Consider the following 22,864-nt stretch of genomic DNA (forward strand, 5'->3'; position numbering starts at 1 on the left):
ATGCGGGTGTCAATAATTAAAGTAATTTCGTTGGGCCCTTGTACTTTTCGTAGAAGTGTTTTGGAGTTTGTGCTATCCACCTTTGCTGTCATACCATTCTCAAATTATTTTGAGGTAGGACTTTAAGAGCCAAAGAAACTTACTGTAGCCTACAAATGAGTCTGTATTTTGCCAATTGAATGTTTTTTTCCATATCGTCACTGTTAATTCTGGTCTGTTTATTTGTTAATATGACTTGCTGTAACTGATCCCATGCAGCTATGTTAAATTGTGAAAAGAGTAGTCTCTATTTACAGCACATGCAACAGACCTGAGCATAAACCCACCACACACACATATACATACACATACACACACACACACACACACACACACACACACACACCATCTTTCTCTTGGCCGAGCAGAACATTGGCTCTGAGCAGCTGTTTTGGGATGAGTGATTTATTTATTTATATATTTATTTGGCTCCATAAGAAGGACACCAAATGGCTGCTGGGCTGCTAGTAATCCGGACCTCTCATCTGGAAGCGAGGCTTACCCAAAGGAAAAATGCTTCAGCCAGAAATACAACAGACTTCTAACTCCGACGCAATGCCATATGACAGGCCACCTGACACAAGATAGGATTTACTATACTTACAGTGCAGCTGGCAATTTTATTAATACTACACAGTATTTGAAATAAATCATCTATCATATTGGAGAAAACAGCACCATGTCAGCTACTTTTATCGGTAACTTATTGTAATAAAAAAAAAAAACACAAAAAATAGCTTTCAAATCTATTTCTACTAAAAAAAAACACAAAAAATAGCTTTCAAATCTATTTCTAAATTCAAATCATGAATGACTTATGGAACATTTGTTTTCCTCCACAAAAAAATTATTTATTTGTTTTTACAAGATAAAACTACAGTAAATGTTGAGGAAGACTAAATCCAACGGAAGGCATGCCACACATTATGTCAAGGAAGTCACCAGTACTTTCAATACAAAAGTATTTATGTGAGCATATGTCCCACACCCACTTTGCATTGTAACATCTATCAAATGATCAGCTTTAGAAGACATAGGTCATTTCTATGGCGTCTACAATGAAGGAGTCCGACTTTTAACCTGAGAGTTGTTGCACTGTCCCATTGTTGTTTTGGACACAAATGCCAACAAGTCCACTTACCACCGAATTGTGGTAACTTGTCGTTTTAATGGCACAGCAGTATATTTCAAGGGGCAAATTGTGGCATATGTTTAAAACCTCAGCCACCTTAAAGAATTGTTTTCCCAGTACCACTGTATACACGTCTTAAGAATATTGTCTGAAAACATCAACAAATGGCTGACTAAAAATAAACCTACAGAAGGCCTAGAGTGATGTTTCTGTGTGATGTAAAATAAATGCTGGTGAAGTCTTAGACATAGATTTTTAAGTTACCACATAAACATTGGAAATTACATGGAGAGCATTGGGTTGAATATCACAGAAAACTCACAGGCTCTAATACACAAGACTATTGCTCAACAGACTCACATTTTGAGATAAGGCCCCTTCAACCCTCTGGTAACTTCACTCAGTGTATCCTACTGGCCATGGAAAACAGTTCATATTAAGCAGGGTATATATCTATATTTCTCTTGCTAACATTCACCATAGAGAGAAATCAGAGTCCACAGTGGATTGCAGGGAAAAGGACCAAAATGACTATTTACAGAGAGCAGGTGTTGAATCTCAAACAGCACACACGGCACCAAAACAAACTCAAAGCTGAGGAAATGAAAGTGTCTTTGATCAGGGAGCCATCCAGCTCCAGCCTGAAATAAATTAGAGAGACGAGTCTACAGAAGAGGCTTGGGCACACTGTGCAAATCATCCTATCTGTCTGTCCGTCTGCCCAATGCATAAGCAAAAAGAAAAAAAGAAAACATATAAAAATGGAATCAACCTTGACTCTGTGTTTTTTTCTCTCTTTCCTATAGAGGCTGGTATTGAGCCCTGTGTGATGATGGTGTGTCAGCAAGTTGGGGAGAGGTGGGAGGAGCCCTTTCATCTATGATCTGAATAATGAATGCCTTGCTCCAGCGTACCTTCCTCAACCATCAAAGAATGTGGGATGGTACGGCTGGCATGTATGCTAAATATTTCAGCATCTCGACAGGAAAACAGAGACAAAGATAGAGGCAGTCTAAAGCTTTGGTTTCTTTCGTATATCAAAAAAATGTGTACAGTGTTGTTTTTATTATATATATATATATATATATAATTATATTTATTTATTCATGTATTTATAAAGTGCATAATAGGAATATATATTCATCATATTTAGTCATATAAGTTGTTTTTGCTTGGTTGGTTTTTGTTGTTGAATTGTTTGGTCATTTCTTTCTCCTTGAGGATCAGGGTGAGCTTATTATTTACAAATTGTATACAAGTCCAGGTGTCAGAATCTCTCCCCCCACTACCCACTCACTGCTATGGCAATAGTGACATAGTGACCATTGCCCGCTGCGCTTTGCCAGGGGCGCGATCACGACAGTGAGCAAGTGACGCCTGCGTCCTCCGAGTGGTCGCAGTTGTGGACGTTCCACGCTATATGGGAGCAGTCGTTGAGGGTGGCCTCCGCGCCCGTGCACTTGAGATTGTCCATGACGATGATGCCGGTGCCCGGGCCGAAGAAGGCCTGGCCCCTGGCCGCTGTTGCCTGGCCACAGCCCACCTGTCTGCATACCACCTGAGCGTCCGGGAGGTCCCACGCGTCGTCACATACTGTTCCCCATGAGCCCTGTGAGAAGAGCTCTACGCGGCCCTCACACTGGTGCTGGCCTTGGACAAGCCGTATCGTACCTAAAGAGAGGGGGGGGGAGAGAGAAAGAGAGGGGGGCATCAAACAGGAGGACTGTATGAACTCATACAGTATGTGTGTAAAGTAATATATAAATGGCAGAAACTGTATGGAATCCTATTTCCTCAGCTAGAGGTGAACCTTGTGCCCCACATCGCAGAAAAGAGTGAATGGAAGTTGGACAGACTTCAGTAGACTGAAACAACATCTAAAGCAAAGAAGCATTAGGGAAAGCCAGGATGCAAATTGAGACTCTTAATTGAACAATTGTGAACTCAAACGATTACAGCAGCTAGTGCAGCTACTTACTGGCACTGTCTGCATTACATGCTATCAGATGAAAAGCAAACGGACACTCCCATTTACACCCATATCCTGAAGCCTAATGCTAATCTATGACAGTAAAGCCTGTGTGTTTGATCAAGGAACAGATGGAGGTTTTACCCTGTGGAGGGGTGGTGGTGGGCATCGGAGCCGGAGCAGAGGCTGTGGGCATTTTGAGGGTCATGCCAAAGTCTCTCGCATTCCCAAAGAACTCAGTGAATGCTGAAAACAGGAGATAAAAAAAGATCGCTGTCACCTCGTGCTGAATAGGTAATCCAGAAATCTATTCACCCAGTCACCTCTGACTGATAACTAAAAGCTAGATCATTTTTTTAATAAAAGATAGGAACCTCTGAAAGACCTCATTTACAAGTTTGCTTTGATGCAGTCTATACCAACTTTGTCAGCTGAACTACATTCCACCTTTTTTAAAGAATCGTATACATTGAGCACTTCCATGCATATATGTATGCCCCAGTGTTCCTGTCACATGGCACTCTTTATGCCCCACCAGAGCCCAGCTTTTGCCCCGCGGGCTTCTGCTGATGCTGATCCTCCCTGACTGTGGCTCTTTATATTTTATGCATTCATGCATTCTGCACACTCACACAGACGCACACACACACACAGACACACACACCCACACACACACACACACACACACACACACACACACACACACACACAGCAGCGGAGGAAAGCGGCAAGCGGAGGGCGGAGAATGGAGAGAGGAGGGCGCCGTGAGAACGTCTCAGCTGGGCCTGGAGATGAGAGTGGGCCTGTGGGGGTGTGTGTGTGTGTGTGTGGGGGGCTGGATACGTGTGTGTGTGGGGGTTGGGTGCTGGGTGACTGGATACGTGTGTGGGGGGAGGTACTCACAGAGCGGGGAGAGTGACTAGGGAAGTGAGTCATCACTCAAGAGAGGACTGTACCATGGCAAACGTGGCGGGTAGCCAATGGATGCATGTGTGAGTGTGTGTGTGTGTGTGAGAGAGAGAGAGAGAGAGAGAGAAAAAAGAGTAAGGCACTGAGTGTGTGTGTACAGTATGTATGTCTGTGTGTGAGTGGCATTGTGAGTGTGTGTGTGAAGGGCATTGTGAGTGTATGTGTGTGTGTGTGTGTATGTGTGTGTTTGAGTGTGTCTGAGAGAGAGAGAGAGAGAGAGAGAGAGAGAGTGTGTGTGTGCGCCTCCGCATGTGTGAATAAGACTGCCTGCTTGCACAAAAACCACTGCATATTCATTAGTTTTGTTCGTGTCCTCATCACAAGATGTCTACAGACCGGTGACGCGTTTATCTTAGCTTACATGAGCAGATGACGCCAGCGTCCTCGTGGTGGCCACAGTTGTGCTGGAACCAGCCCAGGTTGAAGCAGTCGGTCAGTTTGCGCTCGTTGCCCTGGCAGTCCACATTGTCCAGCATGATGGGGCCCGAGCCGTAGCCGAAGTAGGCCAGCTGCTTGGCGGCGATGGCCGGGCCGCAGCCCAGCTGCCGGCACACCACCTGGGCATTGTCCATGTCCCAGTCGTCGTCGCACACTGTCCCCCACACGTTGCTGTGGAACACTTCCACGCGGCCCCGGCAGCTGCTGTTGCCGTTCACCACGCGGATGGTGGGCATCGCTGAGGGGCAGGACGAGCAGGACATTAAGGTCACTCAAGCCTGTTCATATAGGCCCTGTTTCACTCAAGCCTGTTTATACAGTATAGGCCCTGTTTCACTCAAGCCTGTTCATATAGGCCCTGTTTCACTCAAGCCTGTTAATACAGTATAGGCCCTGTTTCACTCAAGCCTGTTCATATAGGCCCTGTTTCACTCAAGCCTGTTCATATACAGTATAGGCCCTGTTTCACTCAAGCCTGTTTATATAGGCCACGTTCCACTCAAGCCTGTTCATATACAGTAGGCCACGTTCCACTCAAGCCTGTTCATATACAGTAGGCCACGTTCCACTCAAGCCTGTTTATATAGGCCACGTTCTACTCAAGCTTGTTCATATAGGCCACGTTTCAGACCAATCAGACATCTGGAGGGTGGCAGAGCTGTACAGGTGATATTACACTTGGGTCTACTGGTGCCCTTTCATTTAGGAATTACTGTTCAAGATTAACACACCAGACGTCATGGTATACAGTATATAGTATAGTATATATAGTTTTTTGATCCCGTGAGGGAAATTTGGTCTCTGCATTTAACCCAATCGGTGAATTAGTGAAACACAAACAAGCACACAGTGAACACACAGTGAGGTGAAGCACACACTAATCCTGGCGCAGTGAGCTGCCTGCTACAACGGCGGCGCTCGGGGAGCAGTGAGGGGTTAGGTGCCTTGCTCAAGGGCACTTCAGCCGCGGCCCACTGGTCGGGGCTCGAACCAGCAACCCTCCGGTTACAAGTCCAGAGTGCAGTATGGTCAGGTCATTCAAACGAATTCACTGTCTCTATGCTTTGCCTAAGCGTTGTGTGATCAGTTCATTAAAACTAATTCACTGTGATCAGTTCATTAACACTAATTCACTGTAATACAATTTCTATGATTTCTATATATATTTCTATGCTTGTTTTCTGCTACAGGGGCCCAACTACAATGGCTGTCTGCAGTGATTCACTTACGTTTAGCTGTTGTGCTTACGGTTGTTGTCGTAGTAGTTGTAGTGGGCGATGTTGTTGTTGTTGATGTTGATTCTGTATCTGTATCTATGACTGAGAGAAAGACAGATGGTGTTCACAGCCTACCAAATTTTACCACAACCCAAATTAATACAACATGGAAGACACACTGAAAAGATAAGGGATCTGGAGGGGACAGTGGCTCAAGTGGCTCCCTCTGCTGGTGAACCAGATGTAGTGCATCAGTAAAGTTGATGGAGAAACTCAGTTTGTGTATTAAGTGTGTACGCCAACTGTGAGCGTTACCTGGAGTTGTCCCGTTAGGAAGTAATATTCTGAGCATTGTGTCTGTGTTCACAGTTGGCACAGTGGTAGTGGACCCCGATCCTTTAGAGTAAAGACAAAATAAATACCATAAAATAATTAATTTATTCCTCTTTCTCTTGATAATGCTTATTATTAAAATGTATCAGTCATTCTAAGCATTATGTGGGATGTGAACAAAGCACGCATGCAAGTACTGAATCATTTAATCTTTGGATGAAATTCAACGAACTTTAATATCAATATTATGTTTTTCACATGTGTTAGGTTGGTGCCAAAATAGGAGTCTGCAGCATCCCCTAACCTTCGCATACGACTCCCGCATCCTCATGATGGCCACAGTTATGGATCCCCCAGCCCAGGCTGTAGCAAGTAGCCAGGTGGCTCTCGTAGCCATTGCAGTTGACATTGTCCAGCAGAATGAGGCCGGTGCCGTATCCAAAGTAGGCATTGGTCTGAGCTGCGATTGCCTGGCCACATCCAATCTGCTGACACACCACGCTGGAGTCTTTCAAGCTCCAGTCATCATCACAGACCGTCCCCCAGTTGCCTTGGTAATAGATCTCCACCCTTCCCTGGCAGTGGTTCGCTCCTCCGACCAGACGGATGGTACCATCTCCTGCAACAGAAAGGGGAGTGACGTCATTCCACTTCTCTATGGTGTCGCACACTGTACCCAAATGAACTTCTGCTTTTGAATGTACAAGTCAGCTTCTCTGAGCTTGAGTGCCATTGTGTGTCATCTTTTATGTCTCATTGGGGCCATTCCAGTTGTTTATGCATTTGTGATGGGAAGTTGCCAAATTTCAATCATTTTACTTCCTTGTGCATTTTGAATGCTCTTTTTCCCCCATTGGAGTCAACACAGGAAGAAACAAAAGCCATTCTCACGTTGCCTGCTGTCCTTTCCCTCGGGAACACGACTTCACCCAATGATTCCGCAATATAAAGATTCAGTGACTAGGCTGGACAGTTCCCATGGGGTATATGTTACTTTCTTTAAAGCCCTTAACCATACAATTCAGCTGTCCCTGAGGCGTAGGAAGGACTGGGGCGGGCAACAAAAGGATGACCTTACCTCACATGGTGTGGTCTGCATGATGTATCCTACCAGACAACCCTTTGAACTTTTGTTTCAGTAACAATACACCAGTCATCAATGACATCAAGCACGTACAGGGTTTTGTTTAGTGTTAAAGAACAGATGTGTTCCACTTACACTCTGAGGTCACTCTTGGCCTGAGAAACTCTAGGTACCCCAGATAGAGCTACTACTAAATAAATAACTGCTATTTAAGTGCTCGTCATTCTCTGAAGTCTCTTTGAAATGTCTTTCATTTCATTTCATTTAATTTCAATGCATGTCTAATCAACAGCTATCATTTCCATGGATGAAAAACAGAAAAATATCTTTGATTTCCCCATAACAGAATGGAATGACCCCATTAGAAATGAGGTCAGCCACTTCAGTACTGTACTGCACCTATGATGGGAAGGACCGCACAGACACTTGGGAAGTTGTGACTCACGTAAGCCAACGTTGCGGCGTGACGGGGTGGTCGCCTCCAAGAGTGCTCCGCGAGACTCCTGCATGGCCGTGCCTGTCCACAGAGAGGGGGCAAGTCAGTGCCAACACAGCTTTTCCACCATCAGTCAGTCATTTCATGTGCCAGCTGCACAGTGCAATGTCAGGGCAGCATGCTTGACAGGATTCTATATACAAGTCCAAATTAGGAACTACAGTATGTTACAGCATTCAGGATAACATGGGGGGGGCACTAGCCTGTCATTCATACAAAGTAACCAAGTTCTGACTATGTTATGACTATGGCATGTCAAGCTACTTTCCCCCCTTATCAACTCCAGCTTAATTCGAAACACTCATTTGAAACTCTCATTTGTCACCTAATAGTTTGATGTGCTTTGTGTGTGTTGTTATGTACTGTACCTTTGCAGGTGACGGCCACATCCTCGTAGTGGTAGCAGTTGTGGATCCCCCATCCCAGGCTGCCGCACTGCGCCAGGTCGGTCTCGCCGCCCTTGCAGTCCACGTTGTCCAGCAGGATGGGCCCAGCGCCCTGGCCGAAGCGCGAGCTGCTGCCCACGGCCACTGCCAGCCCGCACTCCAGCTGCCGACACACCACGTTGGCGTCCACCATGTCCCAGTCATCGTCGCACACCGTGCCCCACGTATCGTTGTACTCGACCTCCACACGGCCCTCACAGCGGTTCCGCCCGTTCATTAGGCGCACTGGAGACAAGGGTTCATCAAACAAGTAAGGCTTAAACGAGAGGAAAATATATATTATAGTATATATATATACTTATATAATCTTATATTATAGTCATCTGGGTAATCCTTTTATATGGAGAGCCAACTGTCTAACTCTATGTTATTGGCAAAAAGAGTAAACATAATCCCTAAAAGGACATTCATTTGGCCTGTTCTATTTATATCTTCATACTGTCTCTCCCCTCTCCCTCCTCTCTCTCCCTCTCTCTGTGTCTTTGTGTCTGTCTGAGTGTGTGTGTGTGCATCTGAGAGGATAATAACGTTTAGCTATTGTCTGTCCTTGACTCTTCCGAATGAGCAACAATATAGTTACAACCCAGAGGCACACTGAATGTTACCGTCTCTCGCTGTCTAACCTCAAAGAGCGTGTTACTGTGTTACTGTCTGGAAAAATGATAAAAAAAGAGGAGGAAATAGATTAGCGTAGCTCTGATATAATGATAGGTAATAGCCACAAGAATCCTGAAAGAATAGGTCTAATCCCTCCAACTTAAGGCACAAAATAATACTAAATAAGACACATGACTCCGAAGGCTTGTGTAACGTGGAGGGGGCCAAGCACGGCAAAATAAGTAATTGAGGGGATTAGGGAAATTGAGAGCAAGGGGAAGCGACCTTGTTTTTTGTGCCTTGTGGGCCAGAGTGATCTCTCTCTCTCTCTCTCCCTCCCTCTCTCTCTCTCTCTCTCTTTATCTGTGTTTCCCTCCCTCCCACCTTCTCTTCCTCTCCTTCTCTTCCCTCCTTGAGAGATTTCATGAAATGTAATGGTAGGAGTGAGATCAGAGTTTGGCATTAAAATCAAATCAAATCAAATCAAATCAAATCAAATGTTTATTTGTCACATACATTATACAGGTAGCCTATAAATGCAGTGAAATGCTTGTTCCACTGACTCCAAGACTGTGCAAAGGATATATGTATAGACAAGGAAGAAGAACAAAGAGAGAAAGTCCAAAGTGCAAAGTGTTTAGGCTGCTGTACTGTATGCTGGTGCTCCTGCTATACAATCCTCATTTAGAATCCTGATAGCCTGGGGGTAAAAACTTTTCCGCATTCTCTCCGTTTTGGACTTCAGGCAGCGGTAACGTTTCCCAGACCGTAGGATAGAGAAGAGGCAGTTGTTTGGGTGACTCGGATCCCTGATAATTTTTCTTGTTCTCGACTGACATCTCCTTATGTAAATTTCCTGTAGGTTGGGTAGGGCACTTCTGGTGGTACGTTCAGCTGATCTTACTACTATAATAATAATAAGCTTTATTTGTATAGCACCTTTCATACACAGAATGCAGCTCAAAGTGCTTTACATTTGAAGCATGTAACACAATAATAGTCAGTCAGTCATTATCAATCACTTTTCTTCATTGCTAGGGGCTGTTTATGATCCACTCAGCAACATATCAAAAATATAGAAAATGACATGTCATAAGACTGGCAGCCTTAACCCTCTTACCCCCCACAAGCACGCCATATGGCAACTGTGGCAAGGAAAAACTCCCATATTCCAGGAAGAAACCTTGAGCAGAACCTGACTTAATAGGGGGAGCCCATCTGCTTCTGGCTGGCTGCGCCCTCCAATAGCAGCAGATGTAGAATAATCTGAAAAAGTACTCTCTTCAGAGCTTTACGGTCTAGCTCAGTGCTATTTCCATACCAAGCTGTTATACTGCCAGTGATAACACTTTCAATGGTGGTTCTGTAAAAGTTCTTCAGTAGTTGTTGAGGTAGCTTGAAGTACTTGAGGCGTATGAGGTGAAAAAGACACTGATGACCCTTTTTCACCAGTGAATTAATATGCTTAGTCCAAGTCAGGTCTTCAGTAATATGGACTCCAACATATTTAAACCTCTCTACCCTTTCCACTTGAGAGTCATTGATCATAAGTGGTTGATACATGCCGATCACGCCTGAAATCTATAAACATCTCCTTGGTCTTTGTAACATTCAGGAGGAGGTTGTTTTCCTGGCACCAGTTGGATAACCTGTCTACTTCACTCAAGTAAGCCTGCTCATTGTTCTTTGAAATGAGGCCAACTACTGCTGTGTCATCAGCAAACTTGACAATGATGTTGGAATCATGTACTGCTGCACAATCGTATGTGTAGAGGGAATACAACAATGGACTTAGAACACATCCCTGTGGCGCTCCTGTATTGAGAGTAAGGGATGAAGAGATGTGACTACCCACCCGCACGGCCTGGGGTCTACCAGTCAGGAAGTTAAAAATCCATTTACACATTTATTAGTGGGCTACCCAGCTCATTCTTACCTTGAGATTGCATGGGCATTGTTGCGGTGCTGTTGGCTAGACAAACGAAATGAGAGAGAAGGAGGGAGGGAGAGAAACAGAGCAAAGAGAGAGAGAGAGAGAGAGAGAGAGAGAGAGAGAGAGAGAGAGAGAGACTTTGGTCAAAATGATTTGTTGACAGGAGGTTCTTGGCCGTTACTGCACTCTATATCTACTAGCTCTATTTTCCTGTAATTTTAGACCTGGCTTGACACACAAGAGGAAACCAGTTCAGTTCTGGCTGTAGTCAACATGCATTCCGTTAACTGTACACTAACCATCTATGGGAAAGATTGAAACACTACAGTACCAATGGATCAATATCACTTTTACTGTATGTGTGAAGAAACAAAAAAGAATCATTTTAGACAGATATACTAGTGTAAGTAACTGAGGGTGACAAGTGGAAAGGTTGAACATCAGGAAAGGACAGTTAATATACTGTATGACAGGGTTCCTACTCTAAATCAAATGTAAAATTCCATGACTTTTCCCTGAAAAACCTTAATTTCCATTACCTGATACAATGACTAGTACCGGCTGGGCCAACATCAGAGCAGCCGCGTAGCTTTCAAGAATCTTTACATTTTTAATAGCGGAAGATGAATAAATGGGCATTGTATAAACAAAGTTGGGCTACTCAACCAAGCAGTAAAGCGAATAACCAGACGTACATCAATTCAGCATGGAAATATATTTGTATTCATGTATTTTGGCAAGTAAATTTTAAACGGCTACAACTAAATTCCCTGATATTCTGACTTTGCCACAAAAATGATAAAATTCCCTGACTTTCTATGTCTGGAATAGACTTTTCCGAAATTCCATGATATTCCAGAAATTCCATGACCCGTGGGAACCCTGATATGAACACTTTTGATTCTTCTCTCTCACCTTAGATAGGCAAACATCTGAATAATTTGGTTCCAAAACGCTATATCCACCATTTTAATGAATTTTCATAAATCTTTTTTTTTTTATTTTGTTTTCCAAGTAATTTCAGTAGAACTGTAATTGGGTATTGCTATTTGATATATCTTTACTCAATCAAAACAACAACTGCAATTTGATTGATATTACCTGAAATACACAATTAAATAGCCTGACTTTTTAATGTTTTTAAAAAACAGAGATATAGCATTTTGGAACCAAACTCTTCATCTGTTAACCACATGGTGAGTAAACTTTGTCTAATGGTATTGCTAGTATTGTCTTGTGCGTCAGCATGACCATTAGAGGGCCTGATGACTTCTGCGAAGTTAATTGAGGTGAAGACGCTCACATACTTCTATAGACCTTGTCCTATATAGCTCTGAAGCACTGGTGTCAGCTTTCACCATCTCACAAAGACAGCAAAGGTGTTTTCATCAACACCCCCATGAACATATAGGTCAATTCACACGCTTTTACTCATATATATATTCTACTCCTATACCACCGGGCATTGTGACACGTGTTCACTGGTTTTCTAAGTGAATTAGATATCACAGCCTGAGATATGTAATGAAAATATGAACCTACTAGATGTCGATCTTCTTGTCACTTTGACATCCTCTGCAACAAAAGGGAAAAAAAACATTATTAGTCATTAAACAGTAAAAGTATTTGACACTCAAATTAGCATACATGTTTTCTCAAAAGGGACACACATTTAGCTACAATAAATTGTCTGGATGCTGCTGCAAGATCCCATTCAGCTGAAGAGAGGGACATTGACTGAGTTTTTCCTTGTCTCTCTCTCAGTTCCCAGGTACAGCTGGTGGTTGTGTTCTAAAATGAGGTCCTCTTGTACACGTGAAATCTTACTAAGATGCCTCAGAATGCCTCTCACATGTCACGTCCCCATCAGTTAACCGCATCCACAAAGTGGGCCACAATAGACAGAGGATAGAAGCGGCTGAGAAAAACTAAATTCCACCGACTAAAATGCCGGCCTTTGACGCATTTTGATTTTACCCCAGAGAAACAAGGCAACCACCCGTTCCCATGAGAACTTATTTGAGGTAAACATCTTCCTATAGCTGAACCAGACCACTGGAAAACATTTTTCACTCTTATCTTATCACTGGTCATAGATTATCAGTCCTGTCATCTGCATACAGAGCTGTGATATCATATTAGTAACTGTAATGGGACAAATTGCAGAAACAGATTTTTCATCAGCTTCTTAAAAACAATCAAAAAATGTATATCACTGTGTAGAACTGAAGCCAAAGACTCAGTCTGTATATAAGCAATCAGAGAGATATTTCATGATCAAACTCAACTACTAACTCAACTACTAACTTGAACAGGTAGGTCCCTGCTTACTCTCTCTCTCTCTCTCTCTCTCTCACACACACACACACACACACACACACACACACATTCTCTCTCTCTCTATCTCTCTCTCTGTCCTTCTCACACACACATATGCTTACAAATATCACACATTCATTGTGTCAAATACAGTACATGCATAAACACAGATCTAATAAAAGAACCACAATGAGCGGATCCAACATGAATCACAAACCCAACCTTCATACACTCACTCTCACTCTCTCTCTCTCTCGATAGACTCACCGAACTGCAGCAGGATGGTGATGGACAGTAGGAGCAAGCAGCTGAGCAGCGAGAGCAGCACCCAGGCGCCCAACCTCCAACGCCTGCGCTCGCACTCCTGGACACGCTGGCCTCGCATAGCACCCAGTGAGGAGGAATCTGCCCAGACACCTGAAACACACACACACACACACACACACACACACACACAAAGATAATGAGTTAGTATCATACTCACATCGCCCAGCAGCACCTCCATCCTCTACTCCTAATTTGTTGTTCTTCTGCACCTGTTTTGTGCATGTTTCGTTGCTGTTTCTTTCTGCCCATCAGTCCCAGGAGCTGCCTCAGAGCACCCTTTAACAGTCCAGTGGCGGTCAACTCCAGAGTCTGACACTTACTATCATTGTAGCGCTGCTGTCAGTGTACTCATTGGATTTTTTTTTCACGAGGACAGAGTACTTCTGAAAACCACCACCACTACCACCACCACCACCACCACTACCACCACCACAACAACAACAACAGCAGCAACGAGGACCAGTCTGAGCCCTGCAGCAGGTTGGCAGCGGCCGTCCTCAGTATTGATAGTGGAGTGGTGGCAGGGGAGAGTAACGTGGGAACAAGGGAACAAAATGTTTTTGAACGATCATGTGATTGGCACCAGTGGCAGCAGAAAGGGTTTTGATGGTTCTGAGAGCTCTCTCTTTCTCTCTTTGTGTATGTATGTGTGTGTGTGTACGCACATGGGCATGATTGTGTGTGTGTGTGTGTGTGTGTGTGTGTGTGTGTATGTGTGCGTATGTGTGTGTGTCCTCGTGCTCATAAGTTTGTATCAAACATAGTGATTGATTGACGATTGACACCAGCTTCACTATGGTGCTCCATTTCCCCAGGCCTGACTGCCCACTCCCCTTACTCACCCTGTACACACAAACACACACACACACTCACACACACAGACTCTCACACACACACACACTCACACACACACACACACACACACACACTACACCATGATGGCAAAACAGTTAGGGGAACTTACTTTCAAACTCCAATTCAAGCACACACAGAATTGTTTTATGTACTAACTCTGCCACGCTGAGTGCAATATTAATCCATTGACATACGGGAATTATGGAGTGGTACTTGGTATTTGGTATGTGATACTGGTACCCATACATGTGGTACCCATACACCAAAAGGCAGACCAAAACCTTACTATTAAAAATGTATTTCATTTCTTTTTTACTACAAATGTTTCATGAGTAGTAATTGAACATGATTGGAAAATAAATCCAAAACACACTTTATGAATAATGTTACCATAAGGATAGAAAACAGATGACATTGCAAACCATGACATTTAAACACCACACCAGGTTAGGTTTGAAAGTTTTTGTTAAACTTGAGATTTCCTGATAAACCTTTTCCACTTTTGGAGTGTAAGATTCAACAACGATAAAACAAATCAAACAATGACCTATCTTTCCTCTAGAAAAAGGGTTATTTTAGTTCATTACCAATGCGTTTGCATTAAACTCATATAAAAATAAGCTGTTTACATCAGGCCATATTCTTATGTCCTTGTTTCAAAGACAAAGAACATTCTGTCCAATTCTGCAGTCTCTCAGCCATCCCCACAGAGAAAGAACTCTCACATGCAAAATAAACCCTCGCCTCACAACAAGTATTGATCTTTGAAACTCTTATGGCATCCATTTGCCTGTGAGAATGCTTTGACTGTGAAAGTAATGAAATTGTAGGGGCGCATATCAGAGGGCATTACATTGCCCACACACTGTTGCACAGGTGCAAGGCTAGGCCATGCAGCTTCCAAGTACATCTGCTTAAGAATTTTAATTCCTGGGAATTACTGTTGGCACGGACACGATTGGTCCATTGGGTCTCCTGACCAATCTCATTCTGTTTCTAGGAGGCATCAACAGAGTATGATTCGTGTCACCAAATTTGTTATAAAAATGTCAAGGTCACTCACACAACGGACCATTGCCCGGAGAGGAATTGTGGAAACGTTACTTAGATGTTATAATTCTACGGGGAGATTGTGAGGGCCGAGAGAGGCTTGAGGTATGTCGCTTTTTCTGTTTTCTTAAAATCCCCTCTGACCTTACCCTGGAATGTGCACCAGGGTGGAGACGATGCTCAGGATCCCAGAGTGGGGAGAGAATTTGATATTCGCCGGGCGGAGATAGTGGACATTCCGAAGCCCGGGGCACACAAAAAGACATTTCTGCTGTCTGTGGTCCCCTATCGTCGGGGGCTAAACGCTGCTTCCTGCGAATCTGTCACTGGCATCCTCCGAAACGCTTAGGCACCTGATGACACCTGAGGGGCGCCTCACGTCTCTGCTGCACAGGGTGGGGAGGGGAGCGCCCGCAGAGGGGTGGGAAAGGCTGAAGGAACGTGGACCATGGAGGGAGTTCTGCTAAAAAACCCATCCTGCGCCTGCCGTGCCTACTGTGGCCTATGACAGCATTCCCATCAAAGATATTCACCACACTTCCCACCATGGAATGATTCAAAAACTGTTATTACATCTATTATATAAACTATTTATGGTAATAAACAAACATCATTAGCATTTTGATGTTCTGGAATATGCCAAGGGATAAGACAATCATGCTTTATCATACATGATTTTAGAATATTGGGCAGAGCTAACACAGTCTGGAAACATACAGCAGCCACTACAAAAAAGCATGAATTGCTTTCATAACTCTCTCATAAATCTTCTTTCCCCTGCATTACCATGTGGTATGAGGTGGCTTAGCATGGACACTGCAGGCCCCTGGCGTGGGACTCTGAGAGCAAGGCACAGGAGAAGGGCCTATTGGAGTCATTGTCAGTCCAATTAGGTGCTGCTGGGGAATTTTTAACACGGGGCCGAGCAGCACACTCACCGCAGCGGCCGTCCATTTGCGTGCCACCCTAACAAACCGCTCCGAGCTCGGTGGACAAATGGCTCAGTTATGAGGCATAAAAAATAATCTGGTCCCCAATGTTGTGTTTTTCAATACTCCATTCATGGCTGGATGTAGCGTGGATCCGCTGGGGAATAATGTCGCCTTTTGTGTCAGCCCTGCTTCCCCTCCCTCTTCTCTCCTCCCTGCTCAGAGAAATGGCTGAAAGATCTCGGCCCCACAAAAATACCCCCGGAAAAAGTGGGAGATAACTCCAGGCAGAACACTCTCTCACACATTCTAGGCAAAGGTGAATCTCTTTTTTAATTTGAAATCTTTATTTATTATTTCTGTCAGTGTTTCCAATAGGCCCTTGTCAATCTACCAGCTTATTACATTTTTTTTTATATCTAAGCAATCAACAAAAATACAAAATAGACCAAGGAAACTTTCAGAAATTGCCACCATGAAGCATATGTCAAATTTAAACACATATTTTCAAAGTTATAACAGTAAAATTGTTTCATGAATGCGATTGTTTTTTTTTATTATTTGCCATTGGCACTATGTATCAAACACATCAACACCTCTCATTACCATCAACTTTACCTTTCAAATTTGAATATATATATATATATATATATATATATATATATATATATATATATATATATATATATATATATATATATATATATATATATACACATTTTACATTTTTTTTGTCAAAACAACAACAACAAGACTATTTTAATCATACACACATATAAATCCTTTATCAGGGAAATTCAGAGTAATCTCTGAGTTTGGAAAAATCACAAGCTCCAAAGAGCAGATGTAGAAAAACATGAGCAGCATACCTGATCAACAGCTCGGCTGCTTCCTCTCACCACAGAAATTAGATAATTTCCGTAACCCGTATGGCAGAATCTATTGGAGTCTGGAATCTGGAATTTCACAGGACAGTTTTCCAACTCTCACAGTAAAGCCTTGGAAGTTTGTGAGGACAAATAGTGAGTTAAAAAAAACAGTGATCCAGCTGCACAGTTAGCAAGTCTTTCATCTCCTTCACCTGTCTGTGACTATAAATACCTGGCTTCACGCTAAAGTATTACGCAAAACAAAAAGACAACAGCATTGTATGGTAATGTCCTGTTGCCTTGTATCTTCCTGGTGTGCGTTTAAAAGAATACGAATAGGGGGGGAGAAGAGGTGAAAGCCAACCCTTCACAGGTAGCCTGGCATCTCCAGTTTCAGGTAGCGCGCACGAAAGGTGCCGCCTTGCTCATCTAAAGGAGTGTACAGTCACAGGGACATGAGGCGGGGGGGCATGGAGGAGGGATTGGGTTGTGTGTGAGTCTGGAGGGGTGTGAGGTATGTCATTCTCTTTCTGCCTCTCTCTCTCTCTCTGTCTCTCATGCAGATTCTGCTGTGTGTGGGAGACAAATGCACAGAGAGAGAGAGAGAGAGAGAGAGAGAAAGAGAGAGTCTTTCTGACAGTCAATGTGTGCATACCAGTACCATATGTGAGTGAAAATAGGTGTTATATCTTCCCTGTTTGATTGTTTTTGCATGAGATCACTGCCACACCTGGGTATAAAAAAGACTCAACTGGACAACTCAGGACTTGTTCTTCTATTTCATCCTGGTCACAATGGCACACCTGGCTAGAAAATGTAAGGTGGCGCTTCATCAAATCAGAATGATGCATGTCATTTAATTAGCATGGACAGTACAAACCAAAAAGGAAAGAAATACACATATACAAGCTGGAGAAATTTTATTTTCTTCATCACTATAGGATTTTGGTATAGTTCAGATATCCATTTAACAATCACATATTATGAGAAAAATCTTGTGGACACATGTCCTCTGAAATGCCTATCAGACTTGATTCTCTCACCATCTTTCTCAACACACAAGCTTTATACTAGGATAGTCTAAATCTAGGCATGCTAAAACTACCAGTGTGTTGGTGATGGTCTAAATAGACTCATATCGTATTCAATCTCAGACACAAACATATTCTGTCACTCTTAGGATTGATGTTCTGAAATGAAGAGTCAATATTAACTCAACAAGAAACAAAATGGAGGCGATTGGGTGGCATTACAGCGTTCCTTTGAACGAACAGAGGAAGGCCTGTGGCCCCCCTCTGAATCAGGCTGCAGGGTTAACAGTGATCGCCTCCAAAATGGCTAATCCTCCCTGAGCCACTGAGAAACGTGCAGGCAGCGCCACTCCCATTGTTAGGGTTTTCAAGGGCCAATTCAGGGCCTCCTCCTATGGTGTCAGCCAAGTCAGGGAGCACGTCAAAATACGGTGATTCTGTTTCAAATGGATAATCCCCGGCAGGAAGCCACAACAATCGTTGACTCGGAAAACTGAACATTTCACCTTCGGATAATACAGTCTGGTTGTGCTTAAATGTTTAATGAATGGTTTACATCCACATTAATAAACAGATATTTATGTTTAAAAAGTGTTAATAATTAGTTGACCGCGTGATAAGTTTTCCCTTCAGACTGTTTATTTAAAACTGAATTTCCCCTGGGGATCAATAAAGTATCTATCTATCTATCTATCTATCTATCTATCTATTTAAGCCAACGCCGCAATACATAAACCAGCTTTTACGGCCTAATACGCTTCTGTTACATATATACATATATCTTCCTCCATGACTGTGCCCTGAGACTGTCCATGCCCTTCCCCCTCAATCTCCCTCCCGCTCTATCACTGGGATTGTGGAGGGTTCAGACACCATGTCTCCCATCAGAGTGGAGTATGGGCCTGGCAGAGTGGTGAGAACACGCCATTAGTGGCCTTGGCCCTTTCACTCTCCCAACCTGTTTCTCACAAGCAGCCCCCTGCTGCCAGAAAGTAGGTTGCGTAAAAAAGGGAAGGAAGAGAAAAAAGATGGAGCAAACAAAGGGAAGAGGAAAACAGAAACGGAGCTGATTGTGTTCGGCTGCAGACATCGGGAAGCTGATACAGGACAACGTCCTGAATATGGAAGCTCAGTGCGAGAGTGACAGTGGCACAGGCAGAGAATTTTCTGGAGAGAACCAAAAAGTAAGACTGCGAGTGATAAGCAGATGCCGAAAGTCACAAATTAAATTATTCCTGGGGATTTCTGGGGGGTTTTGAGATGCAGATTTGGGGTCACTAGGGATAGTATGTACTATTTTGTAGAGGTGGCATCATCATGAAACTCAGACTGAAGATATAGCCCCAGGCTGGTAGTGTTGACTTTCAAAACATCCCCACCCAGAGCTTTTAAGAGGACATTGTGTAGGTCCCCTTATGAACTTGGTGTAATAGAATAGGACATGTTCTGTTATATGGAAATAACCTGAAAGAATTAGCTACTCAAGATGTGCCTTAGTTTCCTGAGATTTGGACACAAAACGTGTAGAAATTGACATGATGCTATGCAGTAAAAGGACACAAAAGGAGTTGATACAACCCGTTGATATGGTGTAATACGTTTGCAACATGACATAACATAGTGCAGTGTTTCTCAAAGTGTGGTCCGGGGACCACTAGTGGTCCGTAAGCTATCTTAAGTGGTCCGCGAGCAGACGTGGTAAAATATAATATAGATGAGTTGTTTGCAATATTGAACCAACTTGTATGTAAATCCAAAGAGTTCTGCAACAACACTGCCCATGTAAGCTACACCAATTTAAATAGTATGAATTGAATTCTCTGACACAATAAGCAAGGTGCAACGACAATAGGCAAGGTGGTTCAGTGAGTAGGCCTATTGTGTAATACTGTATACTGTTGACGTAGATAAACTGTTTTTTTTAGCTAGGTGGTCTGTGAGGGTTTTTTTATTGGTTAAGTGGTCCTTGGTCTGAAAAAGTTTGAGAAACACTGACATAGTGGACAAGTGAAGATGTCCATACTATTCAGTATGAAGTTATGTCATAATGCAACAAAGCCAAGTCCTGAATTCTTGAACTTGACACATTGTGACATCCTACCACTTGTGTTATTCAAGACATTATTTAAAGTGGGTCATCGTGGCATTACCTGTGACCTTTTATCAAAACCTGTCCCAGTTTGATGTAGTGTTATGTCACTTCCTCCCCATTTTCAGTCATATAAGTTTGCTTTACAGTGCTAAATGCCACATAAAATCCACTTCAAACTTCAAAAGCTATACACAAAATAAAATTGAAAACAAAGTGACACAGCAGCGCTGTGGTTATCTTTTCTGCCTCTTCTTTTTTTTTCCTTTTGAACTTTGCTTGGCAAAATTTGGCTCAAGGACATAATATCTCAAATTTCATTTGCTATCAAAACACAGGTGTAGGACCTTTGTACTTATGTTCAGTTCAAAATGCAAAACTGACAAGGTGCACATGCAAGACTCAAGTCGAAGCACAATAAATGCCTCAAGCACCCGGCCCTGTCTACACAAATAAAAGATATTTGGCCTGAGTGAAGGTGTCCGATACACAGTACAAATTATAGAAAGTGTACCTAATCTGTTTTGGTAAGTGCCATATTACATGAGGCATCCAGAGATGAAAGGTTGTAACTATATATTTTATCTAATTTAAAACACAAAAACGCTAAATCTGCAGGTTATTGAGATTAATTCCAGTTAATGAACAGTACCTTTCTAAACTATAATATTGTTGTGTTGGTTATGATTTAGTTGCTGGTGCTATTGACATTGTTAAATAACCTTCATAATCATCTCGATTATCACTGGTACAATTTTAAACACTATTCAGACACACATTTACATTGTCAGAAAACGGATGAAAGAGACCCAAGTTCAAGGTCAAGGTTAGACCTTGTGTGTGTGTGTGTATTGCGAGGTTCATACTATTTGTATAAAATATAAAACTTAGTTTTATATACCAAAACATATTAACCAAGTAAATTGATGAAATGTATGTCACAGTTTGTTTAGATTGTAAAGACGAACATGTGATTAACTTCACTCTATATGTTGTGAAGTTTTCCCTCTGCTGGCGCAGTTGGGCCCATATACACTGCTGCTTGAAAGCATGTGAACCCCTTGAACATAGTTTGGAGTTTTAAAACAGAATTCTGTTATCACAATTTTCTTATTTGATTTGATTTCTTATTTTTTAAATATCAACTGTCAGGTGTGTATATTTATCACATGCATGGACTTGTTTAGAGGGAATTGCATGAGTAGCCAAAAAATCATGAAATATGGAATTAATGTACTGTATGTACAGAAGTAAGTGAACTCCCAGCTGCATTGGTAAGGTCAAGTAGATAATTGATTAATGTAAAACATATTTGGGTGCTGAAATGATCAATTATATAATCAAACAGACTTTCTTTGGAAAGGGTTTGAGCAGCCATGATTAAAAGAGAGAGGAAATCCAGCAAAGCACTGCAGTACCAAGGCATACCAACAGGGATCATCAATGCCAAGAGGAAAGGAGATATCTGAGGACATAAGGAAGAGAGTAGTGACAGCCCATCAGTCTGGGGAAAGCTACAAGACCCTCTCTAAAAGATTGCAGCTCCATGTATCCACTGTAAGACAATTTATTTGCAAATGGAGGGCGTTCAACATCACAGCAACATTTCCTAGAGGTGGATGCCCATCAAAAGTATGACCAAGATGCACCAGAAAGATAATAAATTGGGTAAAAGCCAACCCACACATCACATCTAGAGAGTTCCAGACCTCGATGGCAGCATCTGGAACAAATCTACATGCACCTACAATCAGATGAAACTGGAACAAAACAACGTTCATGGGAGGGTTGCTAGAAGGAAGCATCTGCTCTTAAGAAAAAACAAAACTGCCCGATTCAACTTTCAGAGGCCTTCTGGAAGTCCATTCTCTGGACAGGTCAGTCCAAAATACAATTATCTGGTCACAATCCAAATCATCATGCTTGGAGGAAAGCCAACACTGTATACCAAGAAAAGACCTCCTCTCAGCAGTGAAGCATGGTGGTGGAAATGTGGAGGCGTGGGGCTGTTTTTCTGCCTCTGGACCTGAATTCCATATCATCCAGGAAACCATGATTTTTAAGGTCTATCAACACATTCTTGATCAGAACCTCATGTCAGTCAGGGAGATGAAGCTAGGGAGGAAATAGATTTTACAACAGGAAAATAACCCTATGCACATTCAAGCAAAATGACCAAGGAATGGCTTAAGATGAAGAGGATTCATATACTCTGGATTGGCCTAGTCAAAGTCCAGACCTCAATTCAATAGAAATGTTTTGGCTAGATCTGAAACTGGCTCTCAACTGGATGAGTTCTGAAAGGAGGAGTTATCAAAAATCCGCAGAATCAAATGCGAGACACTGGTTAAAGAAGACGTTTGGCTGAAGTAGTGGTTGCGAAAGGAGGTGCTACAAGAAATTAACTACATGGGTTCATATTGCAAATGTCATATTTTAAGACCTATATTGTCTTCTTTAACCAGTATATAACGAAAACTATACAACTACAATGAATATATAATGAAACTAGTATAACTTTCTTTTATTTCTGTCTATTTTGGAAAAAAAAAACAACGTGCTATTGTGAATTTCATTATTCATTTTCTGTACATGCATTGCTACAGTCTTGCAATCTAGTGAATCTAATTAGCCTATGAGTCTTGCCTTTTGTTACCCTCTTAATTTAATGGGGTTGGGGATACAGTGAAGCACTTGCGCATACATTCATTTCCATCTATTCATTTAGCTGACACTTTTATC

The 22,864-nt window shown here is 42.5% G+C and overlaps 1 protein-coding gene and 1 long non-coding RNA gene across 4 annotated transcripts; one reads left to right on the plus strand and one right to left on the minus strand.

Annotated features, from left to right (window-relative positions):
- The first annotated feature begins 25 nt into the window (after positions 1-25).
- LOC125286800 lies at positions 26-6,445 on the plus strand. The gene is made up of 3 exons (XR_007192246.1): positions 26-114; positions 1,978-2,114; positions 6,365-6,445. It is a non-coding gene; the product is annotated as an uncharacterized LOC125286800 (long non-coding RNA).
- LOC125286776 (scavenger receptor cysteine-rich domain-containing group B protein) lies at positions 936-17,063 on the minus strand. Of its 3 annotated transcripts, none has more exons than XM_048232065.1 (12): positions 17,003-17,063; positions 13,240-13,389; positions 12,196-12,228; positions 10,657-10,692; positions 8,046-8,348; positions 7,627-7,698; positions 6,402-6,716; positions 6,080-6,160; positions 5,777-5,866; positions 4,471-4,785; positions 3,285-3,386; positions 936-2,842 (listed from the first exon to the last, which is right to left on the minus strand). In XM_048232065.1, exons 2-12 carry the CDS (start codon positions 13,355-13,357, stop codon positions 2,526-2,528), a joined length of 1,782 nt encoding a protein of 593 aa, XP_048088022.1. In that variant the 5' UTR covers positions 13,358-13,389; positions 17,003-17,063; the 3' UTR covers positions 936-2,525. The 3 variants fall into 3 exon arrangements, with proteins under 3 accessions (XP_048088022.1, XP_048088014.1, XP_048088007.1); XM_048232057.1 differs by lacking the exon at positions 17,003-17,063 and adding an exon at positions 13,509-13,970; XM_048232050.1 differs by lacking the exon at positions 17,003-17,063 and having other exon boundaries at positions 13,240-13,970.
- Positions 17,064-22,864: the final 5,801 nt, after the last annotated feature.

Source organism: Alosa alosa, chromosome 2 (genome assembly GCF_017589495.1).
Source record: "Alosa alosa isolate M-15738 ecotype Scorff River chromosome 2, AALO_Geno_1.1, whole genome shotgun sequence".
Classification (NCBI taxonomy): Eukaryota; Metazoa; Chordata; class Actinopteri; order Clupeiformes; family Clupeidae; genus Alosa; species Alosa alosa.